The sequence below is a fragment of the Mytilus edulis genome, chromosome 9, assembly GCF_963676685.1.
Source record: "Mytilus edulis chromosome 9, xbMytEdul2.2, whole genome shotgun sequence".
Classification (NCBI taxonomy): Eukaryota; Metazoa; Mollusca; class Bivalvia; order Mytilida; family Mytilidae; genus Mytilus; species Mytilus edulis.
This window is the reverse complement of record NC_092352.1, coordinates 21,314,066-21,340,941: the sequence shown is the minus strand read 5'-3', so window position 1 is coordinate 21,340,941 and position 26,876 is coordinate 21,314,066. Positions and strand designations below refer to the sequence as shown.

The following is a 26,876-nucleotide window of genomic DNA, read 5'->3' as shown; positions in this document are numbered from 1 at the left end:
CTATTGCGCAATACTGTGTTATTAGAATGTATACACAATGCTTATTACCCCATAACTCAGATCAAGTACACATTTTGGTAGTGTCATGCACATTTACAGTTTTTGAGTTGTGACCCTTTATAACATTAATGCTAGCGGGGGCATCATTTGTGTCCCATGGACACGTTCCCTATTTTACATAAAAGCCTTTAATATAAATTCACTTTCATTACATTTGTATTGATTTAAGTTACTGTAACTGTCTTATTTATAAAAAAGGATGTGGTATTTTTTGCAAGGAATCAATGCTATCCAAAAGAGTTCAAAGGAGGAAAATGTATTAATAACTATAGGCCACCATATGCTCGTCAATAATGAGAAATATCTGTACCATATACATGCAGAAAGCCATAAGGCGGATCCAGGGGGGCCCTGGGGGGCCCGGGCCCCCCCCTTTCGTTGGAAAAATTTGGTTGATTATATAGGGAATCACTGAAGCATGACTGGAGCGGCCCCCCCTTAGGCAAAGTTCTGAATCCGCCACTGAAAGCTATATAAAAGGCCCCGATAGGAAACATGTGGAGCAATTCAAACAAAAACACTTACGTGTTAATTTACTAAAAACAAATATGAAGGATCTAAACCAATAGAAAAATACTAATTCACAGGCCCTTGATGTTGACATGGCATGGGTACTTAAAAAGAAATTATCAGAGCTTTCTGTATATTTCAATATTTTAGATCTACAGTTTTAGGTTGCAATAGAAAATATCAATACTTTTTATGACAAACATGAAAAAAGTGATTTTTGATGATTACTGACAAGACAATGGTTTAGTTTAAAACATCCAAGCTGTGATGAAATACATTTTTGAAATAATACACGTCAATAACCTTTTTGGAATAATACAAAGCTACAGTTGCAAACTTTCCAGAGGTGCTATCCAGCACTTTGATTGAAATCTGAAATGAGAAAAGTCACTTCCCACAATTTCTTATTTACTGCTCTCTTTCCCCCCTATTTCTTCATACTTAGACAAGGCTAAAATCAATATTAATTACATGTAAAAGGAACTACAATTTTTTTTTTTTACAGCTAATCACCTCAAGACAATACATTTCTTTATACATAATTTATAAGCAGTGTAAGGGAAGTGTAAATCAAAACACAACATTGTACTTGTGATTGGGTTACCTCCCTTCCACTGCTTTAAAATTATCTTAATTGTCCATAAACCAGGAAACCCTTGTTTTCCCCCTTTTTTGCACCTAATTCCTAAATAGTTTGAGCCATAACCCCAATCAATATGACCATCCCTTTGTGGTATGGAAACTTGTGGTATAATTTCAGAGAGATTCATACACTTTAACACAGGTTATTGTCTCGAAACTACAAAAATGCTTATTTGGGCCCCTTTTTTGGCCACTAATTCCTAAATGTGAGTCCATTACCCCCAAAATCAATCCTGACCTTCCTTTTGTGGTTATAAACCTTGTGTTTAAATTTCATGGATTTTTACTAACTAAAACTAAAGTTAATATCCCGAAATCAACTGTCTTCTGATGACGCGGAAGATGACAATGACGTGATACCAATATATGACCGCATATTTTTCTTGCAGTCCTATAAATATGTGTCTTGAGACGCTGCCTACCAATCAATATGGCTACTACTAAAAGAATATAGGAGTAAAAAAAGTTTTGTTTAATATCTTGAGAACTAATAAGGAACATATGGCTGGTGCAGAAATGTTGAAAATAATGAACTGTACATCTGTCTCCTAACATCAAAACTGTCAGACAAACTCTTGTAGGAGTATGTTACGGGCATACGATACAGTTTTGATCTTGTATTTACAGTTTGATGAAAATTTCCATATAGGCTATTTTTTGCCTGATTAAATCAAATATGAAATAAAAATTATACCTTCATGTGCTACTTTTTGAGTTAAATAAGGTCGAAATTTTGTATATTTGCTCAAAATTCAAATTTGTGGCCGTATTTTATCTTTCGAAAGAAAGCCACAACTTTTTTGTTTTAAAAGATAAACACAAATTGTTTTTTGTTAAATAATTTGTAATTTCTGTATTTTTAAGTATTCTAAAAACTTATGCATTTTTTATTCAGAAATAACGCATATTTATCAAATGGTCATGAATTGAGAAAAAAACTTAATTTTTTGCTGTATATTTATTAACATTAAAAAAATTGCACTATTTACAGTTTTTTAAAATTTGGTTCACATAATCTCCCTACAAAATAAAACAAAATGTCGTTTTCAAAAGTAGGGGTCCATGCACTCGTTACAAATTAAATCAGTTTGACTGATAAAAATCAGTCGAAAAATGCATCTTTTCTTATATGTCACAGTTAGACGTCTCGAAAATAACATTTTACGTTAGCAACTTCATTACCTCCTCTGTAACTGTATTGTATGCCCTTAAGCAACCAACAATTAATCAATCTTATAGGAGTTATTGTCCTTAAAAGAAAAAATTTACCATTTACTTTTCAATTTTGCCTCTAGCTATGTTTGCATGGTGGAAATCGTCAGCTCCTTATTGGAATGGTTGCCCTTATACCAATGGCCTGATTTTTGTTATTTTTGCATTTTTATACGAGGGTCTATACCTCAAAAAGAAGGTTGGGACTGAATTTGGTGGTTACGACTCAAACCATTTAGGAACTAAGGGCCAACTAAGTGAACCAACTAGAATTTTATGGTTTTCAGACAATAACTTGAGTATGATTCAATGATATTTATATGAATTTGTACCACAAGGTTTTGGGTCAGTAATAATGACCTTGGATGTCTGTAATGGGCCTCGGTGTTGCCTCGTGCCATTACAGACTTCCTCGACCATTATTACAGACCTTGGACATATAACAGGGCCATTATAAAAACACCCATTCATTAATACTATAGTATTGCCATGTAATACTCACAGAATGCTTGTTACCAATATTTTTAGTTTTGGCATAGTATGTTGAAAACTTTAAAAGACGAAAGCTTCATAGAAGCAAAAATTATCAAATGAACATTTGTCAGTACACATCTTATATGAGTTATTGCCCTAAAATGACAATATTTACCCTTTTATGTTTTGGGCAAATACTATGAAACTGTAACCAGAATAAAATGATTAACAATATAAGTTCAACAAAAAAGAGATTTTGGTCATTGATAATATTTATTCAAAATGTTGTATAGTTTCTAATGATGAAGATGCACATATATAAACACAGGCTCTTTAGGGCCTCTAGTTTTAACATTGTCAGGCGTTTGGAGTTTTTTATAAAAAATATCATTTTTTTTAACAGACAAAAACAGTGGCAGCATGGGGCTTTCAATTGTGATTGGTTTCAAATTCCATCTAATTTGAAACCCCAGTTCTAAAACTTCGATCTTAAGAAATGAAAAAAAAAATGCTTATATTTCTTTGATAGGCAAAAACAACTTTTTAAAATTTCTTCAGAGTTGGCTTGCTGCAGTGACAAATATTTAGTCAACTTCATAAGATTAGAGGCTACTATAAAAAGATATTTTGTGATGGCAAACATGTTGGCTAACTAGTGTTGCCATATAGGATCCAATTGCAAATACGGGAGCTGCCTTCTTTTTTAGCTCACCTGGCCCGAAGGGCCAAGTGAGCTTTTCTCATCACTTGGCGTCCGTCGTCCGTCGTCGTCCGTCGTCGTCCGTCGTCGTCCGTCGTCGTTAACTTTTACAAAAATCTTCTCCTCTGAAACTACTGGGCCAAATCAAACCAAACTTGGCCACAATCATCATTGGGGTATCTAGTTTAAAAAATGTGTGGCGTGACCCGGTCAACCAACCAAGATGGCCGCCACGGCTAAAAATAGAACATAGGGGTAAAATGCAGTTTTTGGCTTATAACTCAAAAACCAAAGCATTTAGAGCAAATCTGACATGGGGTAAAAATGTTTATCAGGTCAAGATCTATCTGCCCTGAAATTTTCAGATGAATCGGTCAATCTGTTGTTGGGTTGCTGCCCCTGAATTGGTAATTTTGAAGAAATTTTGCTGTTTTTGGTTATTATCTTGAATATTATTATAGTTAGAGATAAACTGTAAACAGCAATAATGTTCAGCAAAGTAAGATCTACAAATAAGTCAACATGACCAAAATGGTCAGTTGACCCGTTTAGGAGTTATTGCCCTTTATAGTCAATTTTTAACCATTTTTCGTTAATTAAAGTAATCTTTTACAAAAATCTTCTCCTCTGAAACTACTTGGCCAAATTAATCCAAACTTGGCCACAATCATCTTTGGGGTATCTAGTTTAAAAAATGTGTGGCGTGACCTGGTCAACCAACCAAGATGGCCGCCACGGCTAAAAATAGAACAAAGGGGTAAAATGCAGTTTTTGGCTTATAACTCAAAAACCAAAGCATTTTGAGGAAATCTGACATGGGATAAAAATGTTTATCAGGTCAAGATCTATCTGCTCTAAAATTTTCAGATGAATCGGTCAATCGGTTGTTGGGTTGCTGCCCCTGAATTGGTAATTTTGAGGAAATTTTGCTGTTTTTGGTTATTATCTTGAATATTATTATAGATAGAGATAAACTGTAAACAGCAATAATGTTCAGCAAAGTAAGATCTACAAATAAGTCAACATGACCAAAATGGTCAGTTGACCCAGTTAGGAGTTATTGCCCTTTATAGTCAATTTTTAACCATTTTTCGTAAATTAAAGTAATCTTTTACAAAAATCTTTTCCTCTGAAACTACTTGGCCAAATTAATCCAAACTTGGCCACAATCATCTTTGGGGTATCTAGTTTAAAAAATGTGTGGCGTGACCTGGTCAACCAACCAAGATGGCCGCCACCGCTAAAAATAGAACATAGGGGTAAAATGCAGTTTTTGGCTTATAACTCAAAAACCAAAGCATTTTGAGGAAATCTGACAGGGGATAAAATGTTTATCAGGTCAAGAACTATCTGCCCTGAAATTTTCAGATGAATCGGTCAATCGGTTGTTGGGTTGCTGCCCCTGAATTGGTAATTTTGAAGAAATTTTGCTGTTTTTGGTTATTATCTTGAATATTATTATAGTTAGAGATAAACTGTAAACAGCAATAATGTTCAGCAAAGTAAGATCTACAAATAAGTCAACATGACCAAAATGGTCAGTTGACCCGTTTAGGAGTTATTGCCCTTTATAGTCAATTTTTAACCATTTTTCGTTAATTAAAGTAATCTTTTACAAAAATCTTCTCCTCTGAAACTACTTGGCCAAATTAATCCAAACTTGGCCACAATCATCTTTGGGGTATCTAGTTTAAAAAATGTGTGGCGTGACCTGGTCAACCAACCAAGATGGCCGCCACGGCTAAAAATAGAACAAAGGGGTAAAATGCAGTTTTTGGCTTATAACTCAAAAACCAAAGCATTTTGAGGAAATCTGACATGGGATAAAAATGTTTATCAGGTCAAGATCTATCTGCCCTAAAATTTTCAGATGAATCGGTCAATCGGTTGTTGGGTTGCTGCCCCTGAATTGGTAATTTTGAGGAAATTTTGCTGTTTTTGGTTATTATCTTGAATATTATTATAGATAGAGATAAACTGTAAACAGCAATAATGTTCAGCAAAGTAAGATCTACAAATAAGTCAACATGACCAAAATGGTCAGTTGACCCAGTTAGGAGTTATTGCCCTTTATAGTCAATTTTTAACCATTTTTCGTAAATTAAAGTAATCTTTTACAAAAATCTTTTCCTCTGAAACTACTTGGCCAAATTAATCCAAACTTGGCCACAATCATCTTTGGGGTATCTAGTTTAAAAAATGTGTGGCGTGACCTGGTCAACCAACCAAGATGGCCGCCACCGCTAAAAATAGAACATAGGGGTAAAATGCAGTTTTTGGCTTATAACTCAAAAACCAAAGCATTTTGAGGAAATCTGACAGGGGATAAAATGTTTATCAGGTCAAGAACTATCTGCCCTGAAATTTTCAGATGAATCGGTCAATCGGTTGTTGGGTTGCTGCCCCTGAATTGGTAATTTTGAAGAAATTTTGCTGTTTTTGGTTATTATCTTGAATATTATTATAGTTAGAGATAAACTGTAAACAGCAATAATGTTCAGCAAAGTAAGATCTACAAATAAGTCAACATGACCAAAATGGTCAGTTGACCCGTTTAGGAGTTATTGCCCTTTATAGTCAATTTTTAACCATTTTTCGTTAATTAAAGTAATCTTTTACAAAAATCTTCTCCTCTGAAACTACTTGGCCAAATTAATCCAAACTTGGCCACAATCATCTTTGGGGTATCTAGTTTAAAAAATGTGTGGCGTGACCTGGTCAACCAACCAAGATGGCCGCCACGGCTAAAAATAGAACAAAGGGGTAAAATGCAGTTTTTGGCTTATAACTCAAAAACCAAAGCATTTTGAGGAAATCTGACATGGGATAAAAATGTTTATCAGGTCAAGATCTATCTGCCCTAAAATTTTCAGATGAATCGGTCAATCGGTTGTTGGGTTGCTGCCCCTGAATTGGTAATTTTGAGGAAATTTTGCTGTTTTTGGTTATTATCTTGAATATTATTATAGATAGAGATAAACTGCAAACAGCAATAATGTTCAGCAAAGTAAGATCTACAAATAAGTCAACATGACCAAAATGGTCAGTTGACCCGTTTAGGAGTTATTGCCCTTTATAGTCAATTTTTAACCATTTTTCGTAAATTAAAGTAATCTTTTACAAAAATCTTTTCCTCTGAAACTACTTGGCCAAATTAATCCAAACTTGGCCACAATCATCTTTGGGGTATCTAGTTTAAAAAATGTGTGGCGTGACCTGGTCAACCAACCAAGATGGCCGCCACCGCTAAAAATAGAACATAGGGGTAAAATGCAGTTTTTGGCTTATAACTCAAAAACCAAAGCATTTTGAGGAAATCTGACAGGGGATAAAATGTTTATCAGGTCAAGAACTATCTGCCCTGAAATTTTCAGATGAATCGGTCAATCGGTATTGGGTTGCTGCCCCTGAATTGGTAATTTTGAAGAAATTTTGCTGTTTTGGTTATTATCTTGAATATTATTATAGTTAGAGATAAACTGTAAACAGCATTAATGTTCAGCAAAGTAAGATCTACAAATAAGTCAACATGACCTAAATGGTCAATTGACCCCTTAAGGAGTTATTGCCCTTTATAGTCAATTTTTAACAATTTTCATTAATTTGGTAAATTTATGTAAATTTTTACCAAATATAGTTCTCTGTTACTAATGGGCAAAGTTCATGATAGATATAATTGTAAGAAGCAAAATCGTTCAGTAAAGTAAGAACTTCAAACACATCACCATCACCAAAATACAATTTTGTCATGAATCCATTTGTGTCCTTTGTTTAATATGCACATAGACCAAGGTGAGCGACACAGGCTCTTTAGAGCCTCTAGTTTAATTTCTTCCTAGACATCTTAATAGAATTTCACTTTCAGCAACCAACATTGTTACATTCTATAAATAACGTTTGTTAAATATTTGCACTTAGTTTTCCAGTATAGGACATATTTTAGGAGCTTTGTATGACCATAAGGCAGCAACCATTTGATTTTATGGGGGGGGGGGGGGCTATGGTTTTTTTTTCTGTACAAACTTTTTTTTTCGCCTGTGGCGAAAAACAATCTATTTTTTTCGCGACAAGTCGAAAACAATTTTTTTCTTTCAATATTAACATTACATATAGTGGCAGCTGAGGGTGAAACAAACAATTTTTTTTTCTCAGAATCAAAAACAAATTATTTTTTTCTCCAAAAACTGGAAACAAACTTTTTTTTCCAAAAAAAAACCATAGCCCCCCCCCCCCCCCCCAGAAAATCAAATGGTTGCTGCCTAATATGACAAAGTTAAGGTTTTAAATTTAAACATGACACTGCAGGATGTCATATGCCATAAATAGCATCTTCAATATTGGGTCATTGATAAATCTGTCTGTAGTTGAACACCATTTTAGTTTATGTTACATATTGAAATTCCTGGAAAAGGATGTAAATAATTTTTAATGTATGTACATGTCATTATTTAGTATATATATTTAATAAAACTATAATAAAATCAAGGACATATATTTAGTTTATAGTAATAAATATATATCCTTGAAATAATTTAAGTTTTGTGCAATTTAATTTTTTTTTTCTATATTAAATTTTATATTAATGATCCCATGTATAAACAATATCGACAAGCGTGGTTAATCTGCGTTTCATTTCGAAGTATATTTATATTTCCCTGCTTTTGGCCTCCCACGCTTGTTGATATATTTTACCGTTATTGAACCTCTACACAAATCGTGATGAGGAATGGAAATTTTTGATCACTTTGTCACACGTGTATTGTTTTATTTTTTTTCATAAAAAATATAGAATCTGTTATAATTTATATCATTATTAGGACGAAGAAAATGATTTCAGAAATGTTTTGCGTCCGTGCATTTTTTTTCTCGGGCACTTGTTGTTTATCATGTGATAGACATGCGCATGCGTACTTACGAATAAACTAAATGTAGCTCGCCATGGGGCTGCTACACAGGTTGCCCTTGTCGAGCGAAAACACTAAATATTAGGATATTATAAGACTTTTAAACAAGCAATAATAATGTCTCATAACCGGTGCTATATTTATGTATTGTAAGTTGTGACAATTGATTTGTAATTAACTTTCAATTCTGTGATATTCGTGCAATCTCGACAGGGTATTGAAGAATTCGCCTTCAACAAACATTTCATTCCGTACAAGCTAAGGTATGTTGAAATACGTTTTAATACTTGTGCTCTTGATGGCCATTTTGTGAATTATAAAATGATACGATAATTTAGTTGAAATTATATATACAAATAAGATGATAGTGTAATAAAAAAAAAAAGATACAAGTCGAATTTTGTAGACATTCCGAGTGGGTTGTGGTCAAGGTTCAAAGACTGTTGCTGGCTTGGATACGAATATGCATGTCAAGCATAATATATTATAGATAACATATCGAAACTAAACATGTGGAATGTTTTATTCCTTGGTCGTGTAATTATAATCACTAGCTAGACTTATGGTTTATTTTGATTGCCTAACGCAGACGTCAGCCATATTGACAATCGTAATGGAATGGCTGCCGGCGACATTATAAATTCAAAATGGTGGCCATGTCCTTGCATAGACCAAAATATTGGCTTTTTTCCATATCCTTATGACGATTGATATATGCTCTTTCTAGAAATTACTTCAATATAGAGTTAAGGAAGTAATTTTTACTGTTCAAGAAATATCTTTTAGTATAAATATATGCAACACCACATGAAGAACTTGTTGCATGGCCTGAATTTGAAATTTAGATCCTGAAAGACTTGCATCTTTTCTCTAAATAGAATTTTGGAAATTGTTATAGAAAATCTCTATTATAAATGAAATGGACGTGCTTTCAGGGTCATGGAACTCCAGTAATCCTTATAGCTTCCCCCTTGGAAATAAATTATATGCATGCTTATTTTGTCTGGGTTGCCCGTGGACAAGTAAAAAAATATAAAAGACAAGGTTCAAGTACAACAAATGTATAGAATTAATGTCAAAATGTATAAAGATGTTTAATTTATGTAAAAGAAACCAAAGGTCAGCGATTAAAAAACAATTTTAATGGCATAAATATTACATAATACCAGAAATAGATCGATTAACAAAATAATAAAAATAAGTAGTCGAACCCAAGTCGTGTAACATTTGCATTGGGTTTGTTCATTGACCCGGGATCGTCGAATAGGTTTTATCCATCATGTACCGGAAGTGTAATTTTATATGATTTTGCATCGAGATTCAGATTGATAAATACTTTATAAAACAGCAGGCAAGCAAGACAAAAAGTGTAATGAGTCGAGTAAAAAACGGAGGATAAGGAGTATTGAAAAAAAATATGGAAGTGAAAATTTCAGACATCGCAAATATCAGATTGCACCTGGCTATCTAGGATGGAAATTTGGAAAATATTTTTTTTTTATATCAAAGGTCAAGTAAACATTATTTGTTGTCAGAGTGGTAAATAGAAGGGATGCTTTAATTGCCCACTAAGACAATTATAAAAAAAAAACCAAGTGTGTCAGTTGAGAGAAACACCAAGAAAATCAATAGTTTATCCATTATTTAATTTCCATTTCTTCACTCACTGTTTTCTGAATTAGTATATCATTATATGTACCTACTGGCTACAATTTTTATTCAAAAACTGCTACAAAAATGACCTTTACATGTCATTTTATTGGTTGGTTTGCTGTAAGGTTTCTGTCCCATAGATATTAATCTACTTTCCGAAATTTTTGCACATGATATAAACAGTGGATTTCATTTGTTTGTGATGCAAAACAGTACTAAGAATTATGTATTAGCTAATGATGAAATACTTCAATATTTATTGGAACTATCAGGGCAAGTAACTTTTTTTTCGGACAAGTAATTTTATAACAAATACCATAAATTTGATAGTGTCAAGACACAAGTCTCGGGATACAGTTTATGGTTAGTTAAATTGTCTTTACTCACCACATGACCAAAATGTAGACCTCATCACTTCCAACAACTGTTGAGCATACAGATTTTACTGCAAAATATTTTTGGGAAGTGCCTTCTTTCTGGTTATTGACATCATTAATTATAATTGCCGATCTTTCCTGGTGAAAGACATCATTAATAATAATTGCCGATCTTTCCTGGTGAAAGACATGATTCAAGAAAGAAGTTTATAGTTATATTTAGTCTGCGACCATTTGCAACAAGTCTGATGACCCAGACGTTTAAATTTTGGTTCAGACTAGTAAAAATGTTCCTAATTTATATAGTCTTACAGTGACTTGACTGTTAGTGTTGCTATCCACCAATTGCAACTCATTCAAAATTTTGACCAAATTGCAATTTGTTTTATAAAGGGACAATTTTGATGTTTAGTTTCAAGACGAGTTGATAAAAAGTTTTTGGGTGAATTCGCGATTTTTCACTTTTCATCTTATTATGTTCATAATACCATAAAAAACATATTCACCAAGTTTTATTTTGATATGAAAACTAATGAAGAAGAAAATTGGAAATTATTAATTTTATTTCTTGACTTATGTGACGTAGTTTAAGTCTTTTTGCATGCCGAGAGTGAAATTAATCTCATTTAAGTCTTGTTCGTTAACCATCTGATAACGTGATTTAAAGCGCATCAATGACTTTTGGTGTAGCTATTAACCAACGAAAAATAAGTGAAAGCCATGCAACTTCTAAAATAAGATCGTGTGGATTTTTTTAAACGATTTTAATAATAAAAGTAAATCATACAATAGAACATTTTTATGATTTTTTTCCTACAAATACTTTAAAGTCATAAGAAACGAGTGACTGGTGAAAAATAATGTTTAACCAATTCTTGAACCAATGCATGTATCTATAATACTAAAATTACGAGGTCCAATTTGTCAGCCGTCATAACGTAAAAACGACGAATCATAGAATTCAACTTTATATATAACTAATATAGTACAAAGGTGTAGATTAAAAATTACACCACTCCAGGCCCTTTTGTTTTCCACGTAATTAATATTGCCAATAATGAAGAAGTTCCGGGTCGAGTCCGCTACCGATACCAATAGTATATTCACCTGTTACCCATTACCTTATCTGTACGTTCCGCATCTGACAGGCGCACCACCAAACGTTGTATTCAGGATTAATATGCTATATACACAGGTCATAACCACAGGGTTGACACTACCAAATTGTCAAATTGTAACCTATTGTAGTATTTTAATCAGTTAGACTTTCTAAGATAACAATACGAATACTAAAAATCTGGACTAAAAATAAGGCGTATAGGTACAGTTTCAATTTGTTAGTGGGCATGACGTAAAACAGCGAGGCATAGAATTCAACTTTACTTATAACTTATATAGGACAATGCTGTTGATTAAAAAATACTCCATTCCAGGACCTTTTGTTTTCCAAATAATTAATATTACCAATAATTGATAAGTTACAGTTTGACGGGTTCAAACAGAAAGACTTGAAAACAGAGAAAAACTGTGTATCTTATAATCGGCATGACTTTAACAGATGAAATACTAATACTAAAATAAGGCTTGCGCATACTTATATACTTTAATTCAATCACGGACCCGTGATATCACAGGTGTGTTCTAGTATATCATAAACTTAGACCTCTGTGCACGATTTTATCATTTTGTACGCAAATATATCGTATAATCGTCAATTTTTTTTCTCTCTGTCTGTTATGATTTAACAAATATGGCTACTCATTACTGCCGTGTTTTGAAGCCGAAGTTTACCGATTGTCACCTTATAGTAATTAATCAACAAAAAGCATGGGTATTTAGCACGTGTTTAACGTATACAATCAGGTAATTGTTTATTTTAATGACAGATTCATGCGTATTGCTATCACCGGATTTTTACGAGGAGGGTCACGCTTAGGTCACTATGCATACGGAAAATATGTCGGCGAATTGCTTCCTGGCAGCAAGCAATTAAAAATAAGTAAACTTCTTCTAAATGTGGACAAATTAAAGAATTTTCCTCAGAAAAAAGTATATGTACATAAGTTGTATAATGAAAACTATCCATTTAGTTTTAAAAAACATATGCATATTTTTTTTTAATTTGAGGTTTCATATGACTTTAAACAAACATATGAAACTGACATGATCGATAGTGTATTTAAAATACATGTTTGTATTCTGACCTTTTTGCTTCATTCCAGCAAACATTTTCACTTGCTTGTACGGTGGAAATAAAATGTGTATTGTTTTGTGACACTTAGTGAATGTTGAATGCGTAGTTAAACTCAAGGTAATTAAAAGATTAGCATTATGTAATTCAAATCTTTTGATCTTTGTTCAGTGAAATCTAGGCGTCACGGTTCACTGGCATTTCAGGTGTGAACAACATTTCGTATAGGAATGGTAAACAGAGTCAGTCATGGTTTTAGACACAAAAATGTAAAAAAAAAGAATTAAAATTAACGGGAATAATAAGGTCGCACAATAACTGGATAGCTGTTGTATATTTTTATATTTTGCATAAGATCACTTTTAAATGAATTATGACTTCTGATTACTTTTGTAACGATAAAATACTGAATTATTTTAATTAAATAAATTTATTATAAATAAAAATAGCCTTCTAAACACGAGTGTATGAACTTAAAATTGTACTATTTTAAATTAGAATCGGCAACCTTAAATATTTCAAATAGATCTTTAACAATTGCAATTACATAAATTAGTCCATCCAAAGCGATCTTTATTTACCTATTTAGGAATAAATGTTCTCATCAAAATATTTTAAATCTCACAACGCAGGAATACTTCAGCTATATGAAAAAAGAAGATGTTTTAAAAAATTTAGGAAATTAAAGGATCATCAACAAAATTTAGGCATAATCGGGAATGTCCTTATTAAAAAAGTCTTTGTCTCACAATGTATAATACTTTAGCTATTTGACCAATGATGTTTAAAAAAAAACAGAACAAATTTTAAGTCTGTTTTAACTGGCAAGAATACCCCTAAAGCGGACAAACAGTTTATTCTTTAAATTGCTGTCATTGAATATAAAGAAAGAAAATAAATCCCAAAATTGATTTGAAACTTTGTTACTCTATAGTTTTCCCTGGAAAATATTCACATCCCTTGGAGATCATTGTGTACATCCAGTTGCGTATGTATTACATGCATGTAGGAACAATTGTGATGATGACGAATTTCTTCCTTTATTCGAGAACAATCTAATTGATACATAAATCTGTGATTTTACTATGTCCATAACTTCGATGGGCCAAAGAAAGTTATATATCGACCTGTATTTAAATCAAATTGACTCTCTTCTTCTTGAAACTTCTTCTTCTTTTGGTATACAATAGTCTATTACATACTGTTGGCATACAAGGACTAGTCTATTTACAAAACCTTTACTCCAATTTACACAAAATGTATGTTTCTTTCTTATGTTCAATGTATACATGTATATATTTCAATTTGTGCTACATGTATAGTTCCGTAACTTATTATCCAGGCGTATAAACGAATGGTCGACATGTGCGTAAATTTTTTTAAATCAATATTTCTGGTATGTTCCAATCTGTCCTTCACTATTGACAACAAGTATATATTACATTTTACCAAATTTACCCTTGGAAAAAATATGTATATAGATTTTTATTTCATCAAATCTTGTTTTTTTTTGTGTATTATTTATATTTATATAAATAATATTCTTTACACCAGAAATGTTATTTATAAACAAGCGTATGTGTTTAGTAATGACTAGTATATTATATCACTTTCGGACACGCAAGACAGAGATGTATATTATACACTTAATAGTTCAAAATGGAAAGTTATAAGTTATCGGCCGTGTACACTGATCAATACCCTTAAAAGTGAAACTATGCATGAACTTACAAGCCCAACAGGAAATCGCTTGAATACATGGACGTGTCACCTCACACCCCTCACAATACCTTTGGGAGTAGTACCTTTAGCCATGCGGGTGATCAGTTGAGAGAAGATACGAATTTATTTGAATAAAGTTTATTACATAAAATTGTGAACAAATTAGATTTTCAAAAACAATTCAATTTTCACGGAACACTTACTTATGATTTGAACTTTGACTTTTTAACTATTTCCAATATTAACAGACCATGGTTATTTTTAAAAAATAAGAAAATTTTCCGTATCAAGTTCGTTAACTAGTCGGATAAAACAACGGTACGATTGACAAAATATAGACACGCAATAACGACTACATCAGGTTACTGTAGTTTTGGTCCTTAGACATATCGTGGTTTCAAATCGGACAAGATGACAAAATGGCCGAATGCAGAGAATTGATACTCTAAATTGAAAATCAATGGTCATCTCTTATTTAGCAGAATAAAACTTTAATATCTTTGAATTTGAGCGTTTCTATACAGAATGGACATAATATCAATTTTTGATTTTTTTGCGAAGTTTCCCTTTAAGGGCTATACTATGTTATTGAAATAATTTGTAAAGTTGACAAATGTCATTAAGCAACAATTTTAGTTTGTTTAGACTGTCTAGATTCTGTGGGGCCTCTTTGAACACAGCAATGTGTGTATGGGAGTAGATTACTATGCCTTGAAAATTGTGAACCGATGACAATCAGAGGTTAATTGAGATTTTTTTGCACCCTCATTAATAAATAAAAAAAGTTGTGTCATGATGCTAGACAGAATGTTATATGCATCTTGATAAGTGGTTGGTCCTGAAAATGTTAATATTCCTGGTTTTGTAAAGAGTGGGAATAAGAAATCTTGAAATTCTGGTCAAATAAATTTCAGATATAGACAGGGTTCGACATTAACTTTTATACAAACTTTTACATGCAATTTTTGTGGAAATAACATCGGATTGTTTATTAATGAGGGTGCAAAAAAATCTCAATTAACCTCGGATTGTCATCGGTTCACAATTTTCAAGGCATAGTAATATACTCCCATACACACATTGTTGTGTGCCCCCCCCCCCCCCCCCCCCCCCCCCCCCCGAATTATTTTGAAATTTAGATGCAAAATCCTGCATTCTGAGGCCTTTAAAGAAGATGTTTTCAGTCTGAAAAATAACTATTTTATACTTGTTTATATCTTCATAAAAAAAAAATGAACACCAAAGAAATTTAACGACGGGAATTTGTTTGTCAGATGAATTGTGAAATATAGTTCAAGAAGACACAATTTCATGGGACACTTTTTTTGCTTACAAAAAACTCATCTAAAATAATCAAATTAAACAAAAAAACTATGTTTTTGTTTAATTTTATTTACATGTATAAATAAGTTGACTTGTCCCCTATTTTACTTTTGGTTTCTGATGCTGAGTCTTCATGTTCCAACTGATTTGTCTCATGACGAGTTTTTACCCTGTTCTCGTTAATGCATTATGACATGCATACATCCCGGTACTTGCAATGGACGCTTTCTGATACCAATGGCTTAGTCTTGTTATCATCAACACCCCTCAGCTCTCAAGATGAAGCTAATCACATTTAATATTATTACCGGAAATTTACTTTCGTTTCAGTCTATTGCAACTGTAATGATAAATCCCGAGCAATATGAAAAGAATTATGACGACATGACAAACGCTAATTGATAAAGACAGAGAAGATCGAAAACTTTTCATCACCACGTGTACCTTTGGAGTAAAGGAAAAATTCAACAGGGAACCTTTCAACGCTCTATTTTAAGAACGAAAGAACATTTCCAATTTAAACTATTTACGTGATGACTATGTAATAGATAAGGCTAAACTATGCACACGATTTATCAGGATCTCTGATGTGATTAATAATAAAATATAATGAAACCAAAATGTATATGCAGTATAATTAATGTTTATTTCAAAATGGGTTATCTTGAAACGGGGTGCATTCTTACTTTATGGGCCGAGTAATCTTAGACCGAGTTGACTGTATATAGCGACTGGTTTACGGTAGAAATTTTACACTCCAGTATCTGTATCTGTATGTAAATAAAGAGGTCGTGGAACTAGTGTAGACAATATTCGACGAAGTTGTCAGATATGACCGGCATTTGGACTGTACTTTGCCGAAAGTACAACAGATTGATGTTCAATGACAAATAAATTTACTAGCCCCTCGGGCTACCGCGCAACGGACATTTACTAGCCAGACACAAAAGTTACTAGTCTCGGGCTAGCGTTAGTGTCGAACCTATGCAAGCAGGGTTATTTGTGACACATGGGATGCTCATTCCCCTTTTCTTTCTTTTTTTTTTGTTAACTAAACATTTTAAGTCAGTTGGCAATACACCTGTAGAACTGAAAGAATAGGAACTAAAAAATTACATTCACATGCATGTTCTGTTTAATTTATAATAAAAAACTTCAACTGACGATTATTCTTGTTTTTAAAATCTTTGATCTTTGATAAATATCTTTATGGTATACATTGTATGATGGAATTTTTGAGGAAAAAAATTCATATATTATGTTATCATATGCACTTGTTATCTCATTTGATTATGATTGCAAACCATCAAAAAGCCGAACGTTGAAGTTAAATTTTCAGAATTTCCAGAAGTTTTGCAAAACACACTTTAAATTCACCATGGACCCAACCAAGCATTTAACTATGGAAAACACTAGAAGCATTCACTTTGAAACAAGTGATTATCATTATGTTTATGAAAGTTGTACAAAACAACTCATTTAAATACATGTACTAGTAACATTTGAAGTCATTTGACCACTAATTTATTACACCCTTCAATTAACACATAATATTAATTAGATTATTGCCTATAGCTAGCTGTTAAATATTTCAACACTAATTTATTAATTTTCTGTCAAAATCAGAACTTCAAGGTTAAAAAAAGTAAGAGTTCACTGAAAAATGATTAAGTTGGACAACATAAAACTCTTAAAATTCAGATTTTTTTCTGCAAGAGGTCTGCAGATCATTCAATGGAAAAGTCCATGAAAGTATTCTGGTTGGTTGTAAGCATGTGCTTCACATTAAGCCATTAATATGCACCATCTAATTAATGCTTCTTAGTTCTTAATTTAAACTACAGATAACTTGAGTTTGAATTAATTAATAAAAGAAGTGGCAAAAGAGAAGTAAATTATTTTTTTTGAATCCCTTACATTTTCTATATGCTTACAAAAATGTTAAGTGATTTAAGCTGAAAATGCTGGATTTCACATTAAAATTTTGCTGCCACAGGACTGACGCTAATTTTCTATCTTGAAAATATTGTATAGATTCTATTAGTCTTGTGGAATTTCTTTCAGTCTGTCTTGAAATCAATATCAATCACTATTGCAAAGGCTTTACCAATCCCTAATCTGAATAACATTATGTAACGGGGAAAAGATCTACTTTGGATATATAGTGAAGTGTTCAATGTGGCTTTTCAGTACATGTTCATGCATCACACACTCCCTTGTAATACTTAAATATTTATACCCCCGCTTTAAAAAAGGGGGGGTATAATGTTTTACCTCTGTCTGTCAGTCCGCCCGTCCATCAGTCCGTCCGTCAGTCAGTCAGTCCGTCCCATGAAACTTTCGTCACATTTTTCTCAGGAACTACACATCCACCCTTTCTGTAATTTGGTATCAACATTTATATATGTCAGCCACACTGTGTGATGCGCTTTCAGATTCATCACTTGACAACTTCCTGTTTACCGAACACTTGTCTGATTTTACACATGATAGCCAAGTTGAAAATTTTCGTCACATTTTTCTCAGGAACTACAATACAAGGATTTCTGAAATTTGCTTTCAGGATTTATATTAGTCAGCTATACCGTGTGATGCGTTTTAAGATTCATCACTCGACAACTTCCTGTTTACCGAACACTTGTATGATTTTACACATGATAGCCAAGTTGAAAATTTTCGTCACATTTTTCTCAGGAACTACAATACAAGGATTTCTGAAATTTGGTTTCAGGATTTATATAAGTCAGCTATACCGTGTGATGCGTTTTCAGATTCATCACTCGACAACTTCCTGTTTACCGAACACTTGCATATTTTTACACTATTAATATTATCCACTTGCGGCGGGGGTATCATCAGTGAGCAGTAGCTCGCAGTTTCACTTGTTTAATATGTTTTCGTGTCAGAAAGAAGTTGAAATTAAGCTGCTTTACTGAAAGCAAGATCAATTTGTTTTCTTGCTTCCCATGTAGTTGTGCAGTGTTCTGTTTTTATACGACCGCAAATTTTGAAAAAATTTTCGTCGTATATTGCTATCACGTTGGCGTCTGCGTCGTCGTCGTCGTCCGGCGTCCGAATACTTTTAGTTTTCGCACTCTAACTTTAGTAAAAGTGAATAGAAATCTATGAAATTTTAACACAAGGTTTATGACCATAAAAGGAAGGTTGGTATTGATTTTGGGAGTTTTGGTCCCAACATTTTAGGAATAAGGGGCCAAAAAGGGCCCAAATAAGCATTTTCTTGGTTTTCGCACCATAACTTTAGTTTAAGTTAATAGAAATCTATGAAATTTTGACACAAGGTTTATGACCACAAAAGAAAGATTGGGATTGATTTTGGGAGTTTTGGTTTCAATAGTTTAGGAATAAGGGGCCAATAAAGGGCCCAAATAAGCATTTTTCTTGGTTTTTGCACAATAACCTTAGGTTAAGTAAATGGAAATCTATGAAATTTAAACACAATGTTTATGACCACAAAAGGAAGGTTGGTATTTATTTTGGGAGTTTAGGACCCAACAGATTAGGAATTAGGGGCCAAAAAGGGACCCAAATAAGCATTTTTCTTGGTTTTCGCACTATAATGTTAGTATAAGTAAATACAAATCTATGAAATTTAGACACAAGGCTTATGACCATAAAAGGAAGGTTGGTATTGATTTTGGGAGTTTTGGTCCCAACAGTTTAGGAAAAAGGGGCCCAAAGGGTCCAAAATTAAACTTTGTTTGATTTCATCAAAATTGAATAATTGGGGTTCTTTGATATGCCGAATCTAACTGTATATGTAGATTCTCAACTTTTGGTCCCGTTTTCAAATTGGTCTACATTAAGGTCCAAAGGGTCCAAAATTAAACTTAGTTTGATTTTGACAAAAAATGAATCGGTTGGGTTCTTTGATATGTTGAATCTAAAAATGTACTTAGATTCTTGATTATTGAAGTTTTTTTGGTCCAGTTTTCAAATTGGTCTACATTAAGGTCCAAAGGGTCCAAAATTAAACTTTGTTTGATTTCATCAAAAATTGAATCCTTGGGGTTCTTTGATATGCCAAATCTAACTGTGTATGTAGATTCTTCATTTTTGGTCCTGTTTTCAAATTTCAAATTCTACATTAAAGTCCAAAGGGTCCAAAATTAAACTAAGTTTGATTTTAACAAAAATTGAATTCTTGGGCCTCTTTGATATGCTGAATCTAAACATGTACTTAGATTTTTGATTATGGGCCCAGTTTTCAAGTTGGTCCAAATCAGGATCTAAAATTATTATATTAAGTATTGTGCAATAGCAAGTCTTTTCAATTGCACAGTATTGTGCAATGGCAAGAAATATCTAATTGCACAATATTGTGAAATAGCAAATTTTTTTTTAATTAGAGTTATCTTTCTTTGTCCAGAATAGTAAGCAAGAAATATCCTATTTGTGCAATAGCAAGATTTTTTTTTAATTGGAGTTATCTTTCTTTGTCCAGAATCAACTTAAATCTTTGTTATATACAATATACAATGTATATACACTTTTTACTACCAACTGATAAATTTAAATAATCTTTACCATTCAGTGATAACAAGCAGTTTTTTTACATCTTAATACTTTATGATGTATTTAAATGAGTAGTTATTGTTGCAAACTCCATTAGAAATTTGAATTGATATCAGTTTTGAAAAAGGGAAACGGGGATGTGAAAAAAAAGGGGGGGGGGGTTAAATTTTTCTCATTTCAGATTTCATAAATAAAAAGAAAATTTCTTCAAACATTTTTTTGAGAGGATTAATATTCAACAGCATAGTGATTTGCTCAAAGGCAAAAAAAAACCTTTTAAGTTCATTAGACCACATTCATTCTGTGTCAGAAACCTATGCTGTGTCAACTATTTAATTTTAGATTTAAAAAGTTTGAAGAAGAAATCTTTAATTGATTTGTAAAATCTTGGCATTTGTTTTGTGTAAAAAAAAACCATGTAATGTCAAAAATTTGATCACAATCCAAATTCAGAGCTGTATCATGCTTGAATGTTTTGTCCATACTTGCCCCAACTGTTCAGGGTTCGACCTCTGCGGTCGTATAAAGCTGCGCCCTGCGGAGCACCTGGTTGCATTTTATTTATATATAATGGGATGCTCTTTTCTTTTTGCAGGAGTTCCACATCATTAATACTGACCAAAAACAAACTCACTGCCTGATCTGCTTTTAATCCAAAGTAAGTACAATGCATGCAGTGTACTGAGGAATTTGTATTCTTAAAAATTTATGTATTTGTCATATTTCATAACTTTTGTTTTTCATTATTTTAATTAGCTTCACTGAAACACTTAGCTTGCATATGTTTGTCCATTTACGGTCTGCAAATATTCTACTGAAACTAAAAAATATGAAATTTGGTCTTGGGCTCCATATGAGAATGCTGTACTGATGATGCATTTTCACAATCTCTTCAACTTCCTGTTTCCAATAAATAAGATGTTGTATTGAACTTGTTCCTGTAAAATTTATTCATATTTAAGTTCAGGAAAATTTTAAGTGACATTATTTGCGAAAAGATACATATCAGATCAGGGGAAATGTGACTGAAAATAAGAAGATTTGGTAATATTAGCAATTAATCCACTCTCAAGCAGACAACATATATCAAAGGAGTGAAACGTTATAGGTAACTGTACAGCCTTCAAAAATGAGCAAAACCCATGCTGCGTAGTCAACTATAGTATAAATGGCCCCAAACGACAATGTTGAACAGTTCAAACGAGAAAACTAACAACCTAATTTATGTTAAAAAAAAACCTGGAACAAAATAAATATATACAGCAACAAAAAATTATAACTGATTTCAGGTCCTGACTTAGGACAGGCACATACAGAATTCGGCAGGGTTAAACATGTCTGGTCATACCTCCCTTAACCTGGGACAGTGGTGCCACAAAAAACAAATATGATGTACATAAATAAAACAAAAACCTCTGAATTTCCCGACTTGTAACAGGCATATACAGAATATGGTGGGATGAAACATGTTGGCTGGCACAAAACCCTCCCCATAACTTGGAACAGTAGTGCAACTAACAGTACGACATATGGACAAACTTTAAAAAATTGTAGAATGTGTACCTTAAAAAAACATTATAAAAATTTCAAGAAGATTTTTTTTTTTTTAAATGAGTAAAATGACCAGCACTGGCAGAATCACTGTTGATAATGTCAAATTCCAAATATTGCCTAAATTGTATATTGCTTATACAATGCAGTTTAAAAGAAAAGACATATTTTCTACTTTCTACTTTCAGACTGTTGTTGTTATGTTGGTTGTGCTGCCATGTATTTATTTGTTAAATGTTGATGTTCTTTTATTGGTAAGTGTTAAAGGAAAATGTACAAATTTTGAATTGAAAATATTTTAATAAATTGACTTGCAATTTGAAATTTTTTTGCATGTTATATTCATTTAAAGAGAATCTCTGAAATAATCTGTCCATTGAATATTGAAAGTACCATATAGGTGTCCAATTGTAGTGGTCACTTTCTGCCTGGCATCCAAACAGGGAGAAGTGAGTGGTCATGATAATGCTTGTCATGTTATAAATCTGACAGCATTAGAAGATATTTTGATTTCGGGAGGAATAGTGAGGTATTTTGTAGATTAATTTTCACAATTTACATAATTTGCTAGACACCTAAATGGAAGGAAAATGTATTGTCAGTTTAATACACAATATATAAATATACTGTGGTTCTGTTGGAAAGAATTTTCATTTCCATCCAGTATTTGGCTAGAATATTTATTTTCGGTTCTTGTCAGGCCAGTGTCAGAACCTCCAATAGGAAATTGAATATTGGTCGGCTTACAGTTTTTTTTATGAAAAAAGTATTGAACCTATCCTTGGTTGAATTGATTCGAGTTAAACTTTGCTTAATCTCAAAGCTTATTTCAAACAAAAATCTAGTTGATACACAATTCACAAGAAAGAAAATTTTTTCTTCAGATACTATCTTGAATTTGATAGTTTTGCATATAAAAACTTGTTAAGTGTAGCAACAAAAGTTTAAATAAGACTGCATGGATGAAATTTGTTTATAGTTTTACCGATTTTTTTAAGACCACATGGATGAAATTTGCTTTAAATGTTTACCCATTTTTAAACTAAAATAAGAGGTTTACAAAAAAATACTGATTTATTCTAATACATTAAAGATGGATAACTTGTCATGATAAACTATTAATGTGTAAACTTGGAATTTTTATTTTTCAAAAAGCCTTTCCTTTCGCCGATGAGTCACGGTTTACCGGGATTCACGCTTCAGACAGCTGACGATGAGTCCCGTTTTACCGGGATCAGAATACCTCTTTTATATTTTCCGCTCAAAACAGTGCAAACATGAGTTATCTTTCTTTGATGAATACCCGGATGAAAGTGTAAACATGGCGCTTCCGTTTGTTGAAGACCGTGTCAAAATCAGACGAAATTTACGGAATTTACGAGAATTTGAAATGAGGGAACATTTTTTTTGAAAGAATATGGAAGAAATGAAGCCAAACTAGTATACTTTTTTGACATATAATGTCGTTTTATATACAAAACACTTGGAATGGACATCGTTCAGTGTGAGGAATTTGTACAGCCTCATAAAATTTTTCAAAATTTTGCCGTTTTGGGTTAAAAAATTACGATTTGGGGTCTAAGAGCAGAATTTTGAGAATTTCACTTAGATAATGCCGATAAATTTGAAAATTTGAATATTTTATGAAGAAAAAATTATCAAAAAATGAACAAAACTGTGAACATGGTGTTAGTGAATGAAATAAATACACAAATAACTATAAACAAGTTTTTATTGACATTTATTTAGGTCTCCCACTTGAGTAAAAGCAGCCAGGGAAGCCATCGTCTCAGAGTAGCTTCTGTCTGGGCAGCAATCGGTGAAAGGGTTAAGATTGCTAATATTATTTTTTTATTTTAGGTTAATCCAGAACAAAAAGTGCTGTTTTAAGTGAAGTTTGAATTGTTTTAAGATTTATTTGTGCCAAAGGACAAAATGCAGCAAGGTAAGATTTAGCTTGTAAAGTGTGGACTTTAAAAGTCTCGATCAGCCATGCCAATCTTTGTTGGTTACAAAAAAAATCTAACATTGAAAGCAATTACATAATTTTGAAAGACAGTTTTTCCTGCTTTAGTCTAGAAAGATTGCATATTTATGTAAATCAATCAATGAATGAAAAGCAATTCACTTGTGCAGCTTTTTTCAGTAATAAAATTTAAATGATTAGACAGCACAATCTATCAAATGAAAAAAATGTGTCACTGTTTTATAGTCAATAAGTAAGATGATAACCCAACAATAAAAACAACTAAGTTGTCATGTTAAAATTTAATAAAGTGATAAAAATAATTTATTTTATATTTCAGCTGCAAAACCAGTCAATATGAATAATCAAGTGAACAGCGGAGGATGGGGGAATAGTGGCCCCATGCCTGGAGCTGGTGTTGATGAAGATGATGGGGGATGGGGTGTAGGACCACCTGGTGTGGGAAGTGGATGGATGGGTAACTGACATACATTTTCTTAGTTATAATTTCAGATTGAACTGCACAAAGACATTGATGGTTTTGTTATATGATAAGATAAGAGTATTTGGCTAAAAAGAAAAAAAATTGTGCATAGCAGTGGGTAGGCACATGAAAATCACAACTCTGGATGGGTGTTTATATTTGATTTGGATGGTGTAATGAAAGGGAAATTTGAAAACCAATTCAGTAGTGTAGTTTTCACCATTTTCAAGGTGCTTTTACTGTCCTCAATATAAGTTTCAATTGAACAGCCCTGAATCAGTTGACTGTTGCACCATGATGAGCAAAATTTAAAGTATACACTTTATTCAGTAAAAAAAAAATTATTGTATTTTTCTAAATGAATGCTTGTGATTTTCAGTGATTAGCTCTGCAATACCTATGCATATTCAATATGTGCTGTATATCAGATCTTATCCCTTGATTACCAACAATCTGTGGTATTCATGTACCACTTCTTATAACAGCTGTTTTCTATAGACCTGATAATATAAGTTGTCTATAAAAGGAAAATACAAATTGATGTAAAAGTGTTTCATAAAATGTTTTGTATTAATTTTAAGGTGCTCTAGCTGCTGCCAATGCTGAATTGGCAGCTCAATGGCAAGGACCAGCAGGAGATTGGAAACCAAGTGTTATTGTAGATAGGAATGACAAAGAGTCCTGGCCTTCCATTGGAGGTGACAATTCCGAAACAACTTCAGACAATGGTGAAGATAGTGCCTCTGCCAAATCGGGATCTGTGATATCTTCGTCCAGTCAGGACCACACTGCCCTTTGGGGCAACTCTCTCAATGGACTTGAATCAAACACTTGGGATACAAATCCAAACAGCTCCACTTGGGGCTCCTCATATCCTCAAAGTCTTTCAAATAATATGCAAGGAATAACTAGTATAGCTGGTTCTAGTGATCCTTCTAGAAGTTGGGGAAATGTCCCTGGAACCCTCCCCCAGGGACTTGGACAAAATCTGGGAGGGATTAGGCCACAAAATTCAGTGCAAATACAGCAGTCAGCAGCAGAAAGTATGCAATCGTCTCATTCCGTCTCTAATCAGGCTTCTTATGGTGCAAATACTTCAGCGTTCAAGCCTGTAGGTGATTCATGGGGTGCAGTCGGAACTATACCCAGTGATATAGCAGGCAAGGGCAATGGCAATAGTGCTCAACAAAAACCAGAAATGATGCCCGAAGTTGGATGGCCAGTTAATCCTCCACCCACTCCAATTTCGGCTCCAATTTCGGCAAGTAGTGTTTCAAGTTGGGGTGATAGCACTGTTCCAACATCCATGGCATCTACAAAACAACAGTGGCCACCAGATTCAACACAAGGTCTCCAACCTCAACCTACGTCATGGGCTCAGGCTGCCGGTAAAGGCCTTTCTACTAGTCCCTCCAATCCAGTGTCAAATCAAAATGCACAATCTCAAAGCATATCACAGTCAGATGTTCCTAGTGAATTTCGTGTAGCCATCGATAGTCATGATGGTTGGGGTATGAAACCAGTTCGTCAAGATACAGCATGGGAAATGGAAACCACACCAAAAGCAAAAAGAAAGTTCCCAGCAACAGTACCAGTAGTAAATCCAGAAAAACCTGCTGCAGCAGCTAACCCAAACAATAATAACAGCAATATGTGGAATAATAATAATGGAACTGGTATCTGGGAATCTACAAAAGAACCCCAGCAAACCAGTTCATGGACAAGTGCCCCAGCAGGAAATTCTGCTCAGTGGGAAGATCCTCAGGCAAAGGATCCAAACACATGGACAAATCCTAATGATACAGCCTCAAGTCAGTGGGGCGGGAAAACAGAAACTGGTTCTTGGCCCAGTGAACGTTCAGGTCAGTATGGAGAAGCTGGCAAACAGGAACATAATGATGGAACTGCTCTTTGGGGAAATCCAGGAGGTAAACCAGCAAACTGGAACCAACCAGGTCCACCTAGCAATCCACCAAACTGGAACCAAGCACCACCACCGCCACCACCACCAACACAGCCACCTGGATGGGGACAACCACCTCCTCCACCTGCAAAAGTGGACGATGGAACATGTCTTTGGGCTGCTGGTTCTCCAAAACAGGTGTGTTTTACCATTAGTTTTCTTTCTTTATGGTGGATGTAACTGTATAACATATTCTGGATGTAACGGTATAACATATTCTAAATCAATCAATATTTGGGTATCTTTGAGAAAATTAAACAAGTACCTGTACACCAAATCCCAAAAAAAAGATACATATCAAAACCCTTAAAAACATGTGATTTTAAACAAATCTATGTTGAATATGCAGATAATGATAGATTGGTTTAACTGTCTACTATTAAGAATAATACACCAACACATGTTGATTCAAACTTTGCAATACAATGATGATGTGGAAGTCTGTAGGCTGACCTAGCTGCTTATCTTCTTTCGAACTGGTATCATCCACATTAAACATTATTTATTTATACTTGAAGGCTTGAATGCCACAAGTGTAAGAGTTGTGTAATATTAAACATATTTGTTCATTTTTGTTATTCAGGTAGAAGGTGAGTAATCAATATTGC

At 33.3% G+C, this 26,876-nt stretch overlaps 1 protein-coding gene across 11 annotated transcripts in view; it reads left to right on the top strand.

The window, feature by feature from the left end:
• Positions 1 to 26,876, top strand: part of LOC139489653 (trinucleotide repeat-containing gene 6C protein-like) — a 53,696-nt gene that overhangs the window by 10,532 nt on the left and 16,288 nt on the right. For 5 of the 11 annotated variants that reach the window (XR_011656211.1, XM_071276293.1, XM_071276291.1 and 2 more), the window contains exons 3-7: positions 20,900 to 20,962; positions 22,044 to 22,109; positions 23,716 to 23,800; positions 24,162 to 24,299; positions 24,887 to 26,406. Coding sequence is in view for 8 of the 11 variants with exons in the window: in XM_071276293.1 (XP_071132394.1) it covers positions 23,791 to 23,800; positions 24,162 to 24,299; positions 24,887 to 26,406 (1,668 nt within the window). In the remaining 3 variants the exon portion in view is untranslated. Of the gene's footprint in view, positions 1 to 8,481; positions 8,766 to 20,899; positions 20,963 to 22,043; positions 22,110 to 23,715; positions 23,801 to 24,161; positions 24,300 to 24,886; positions 26,407 to 26,876 lie in introns of those variants that run through there. The other 6 variants (XR_011656212.1, XR_011656210.1, XM_071276288.1 and 3 more) reach the window with 3 other exon arrangements.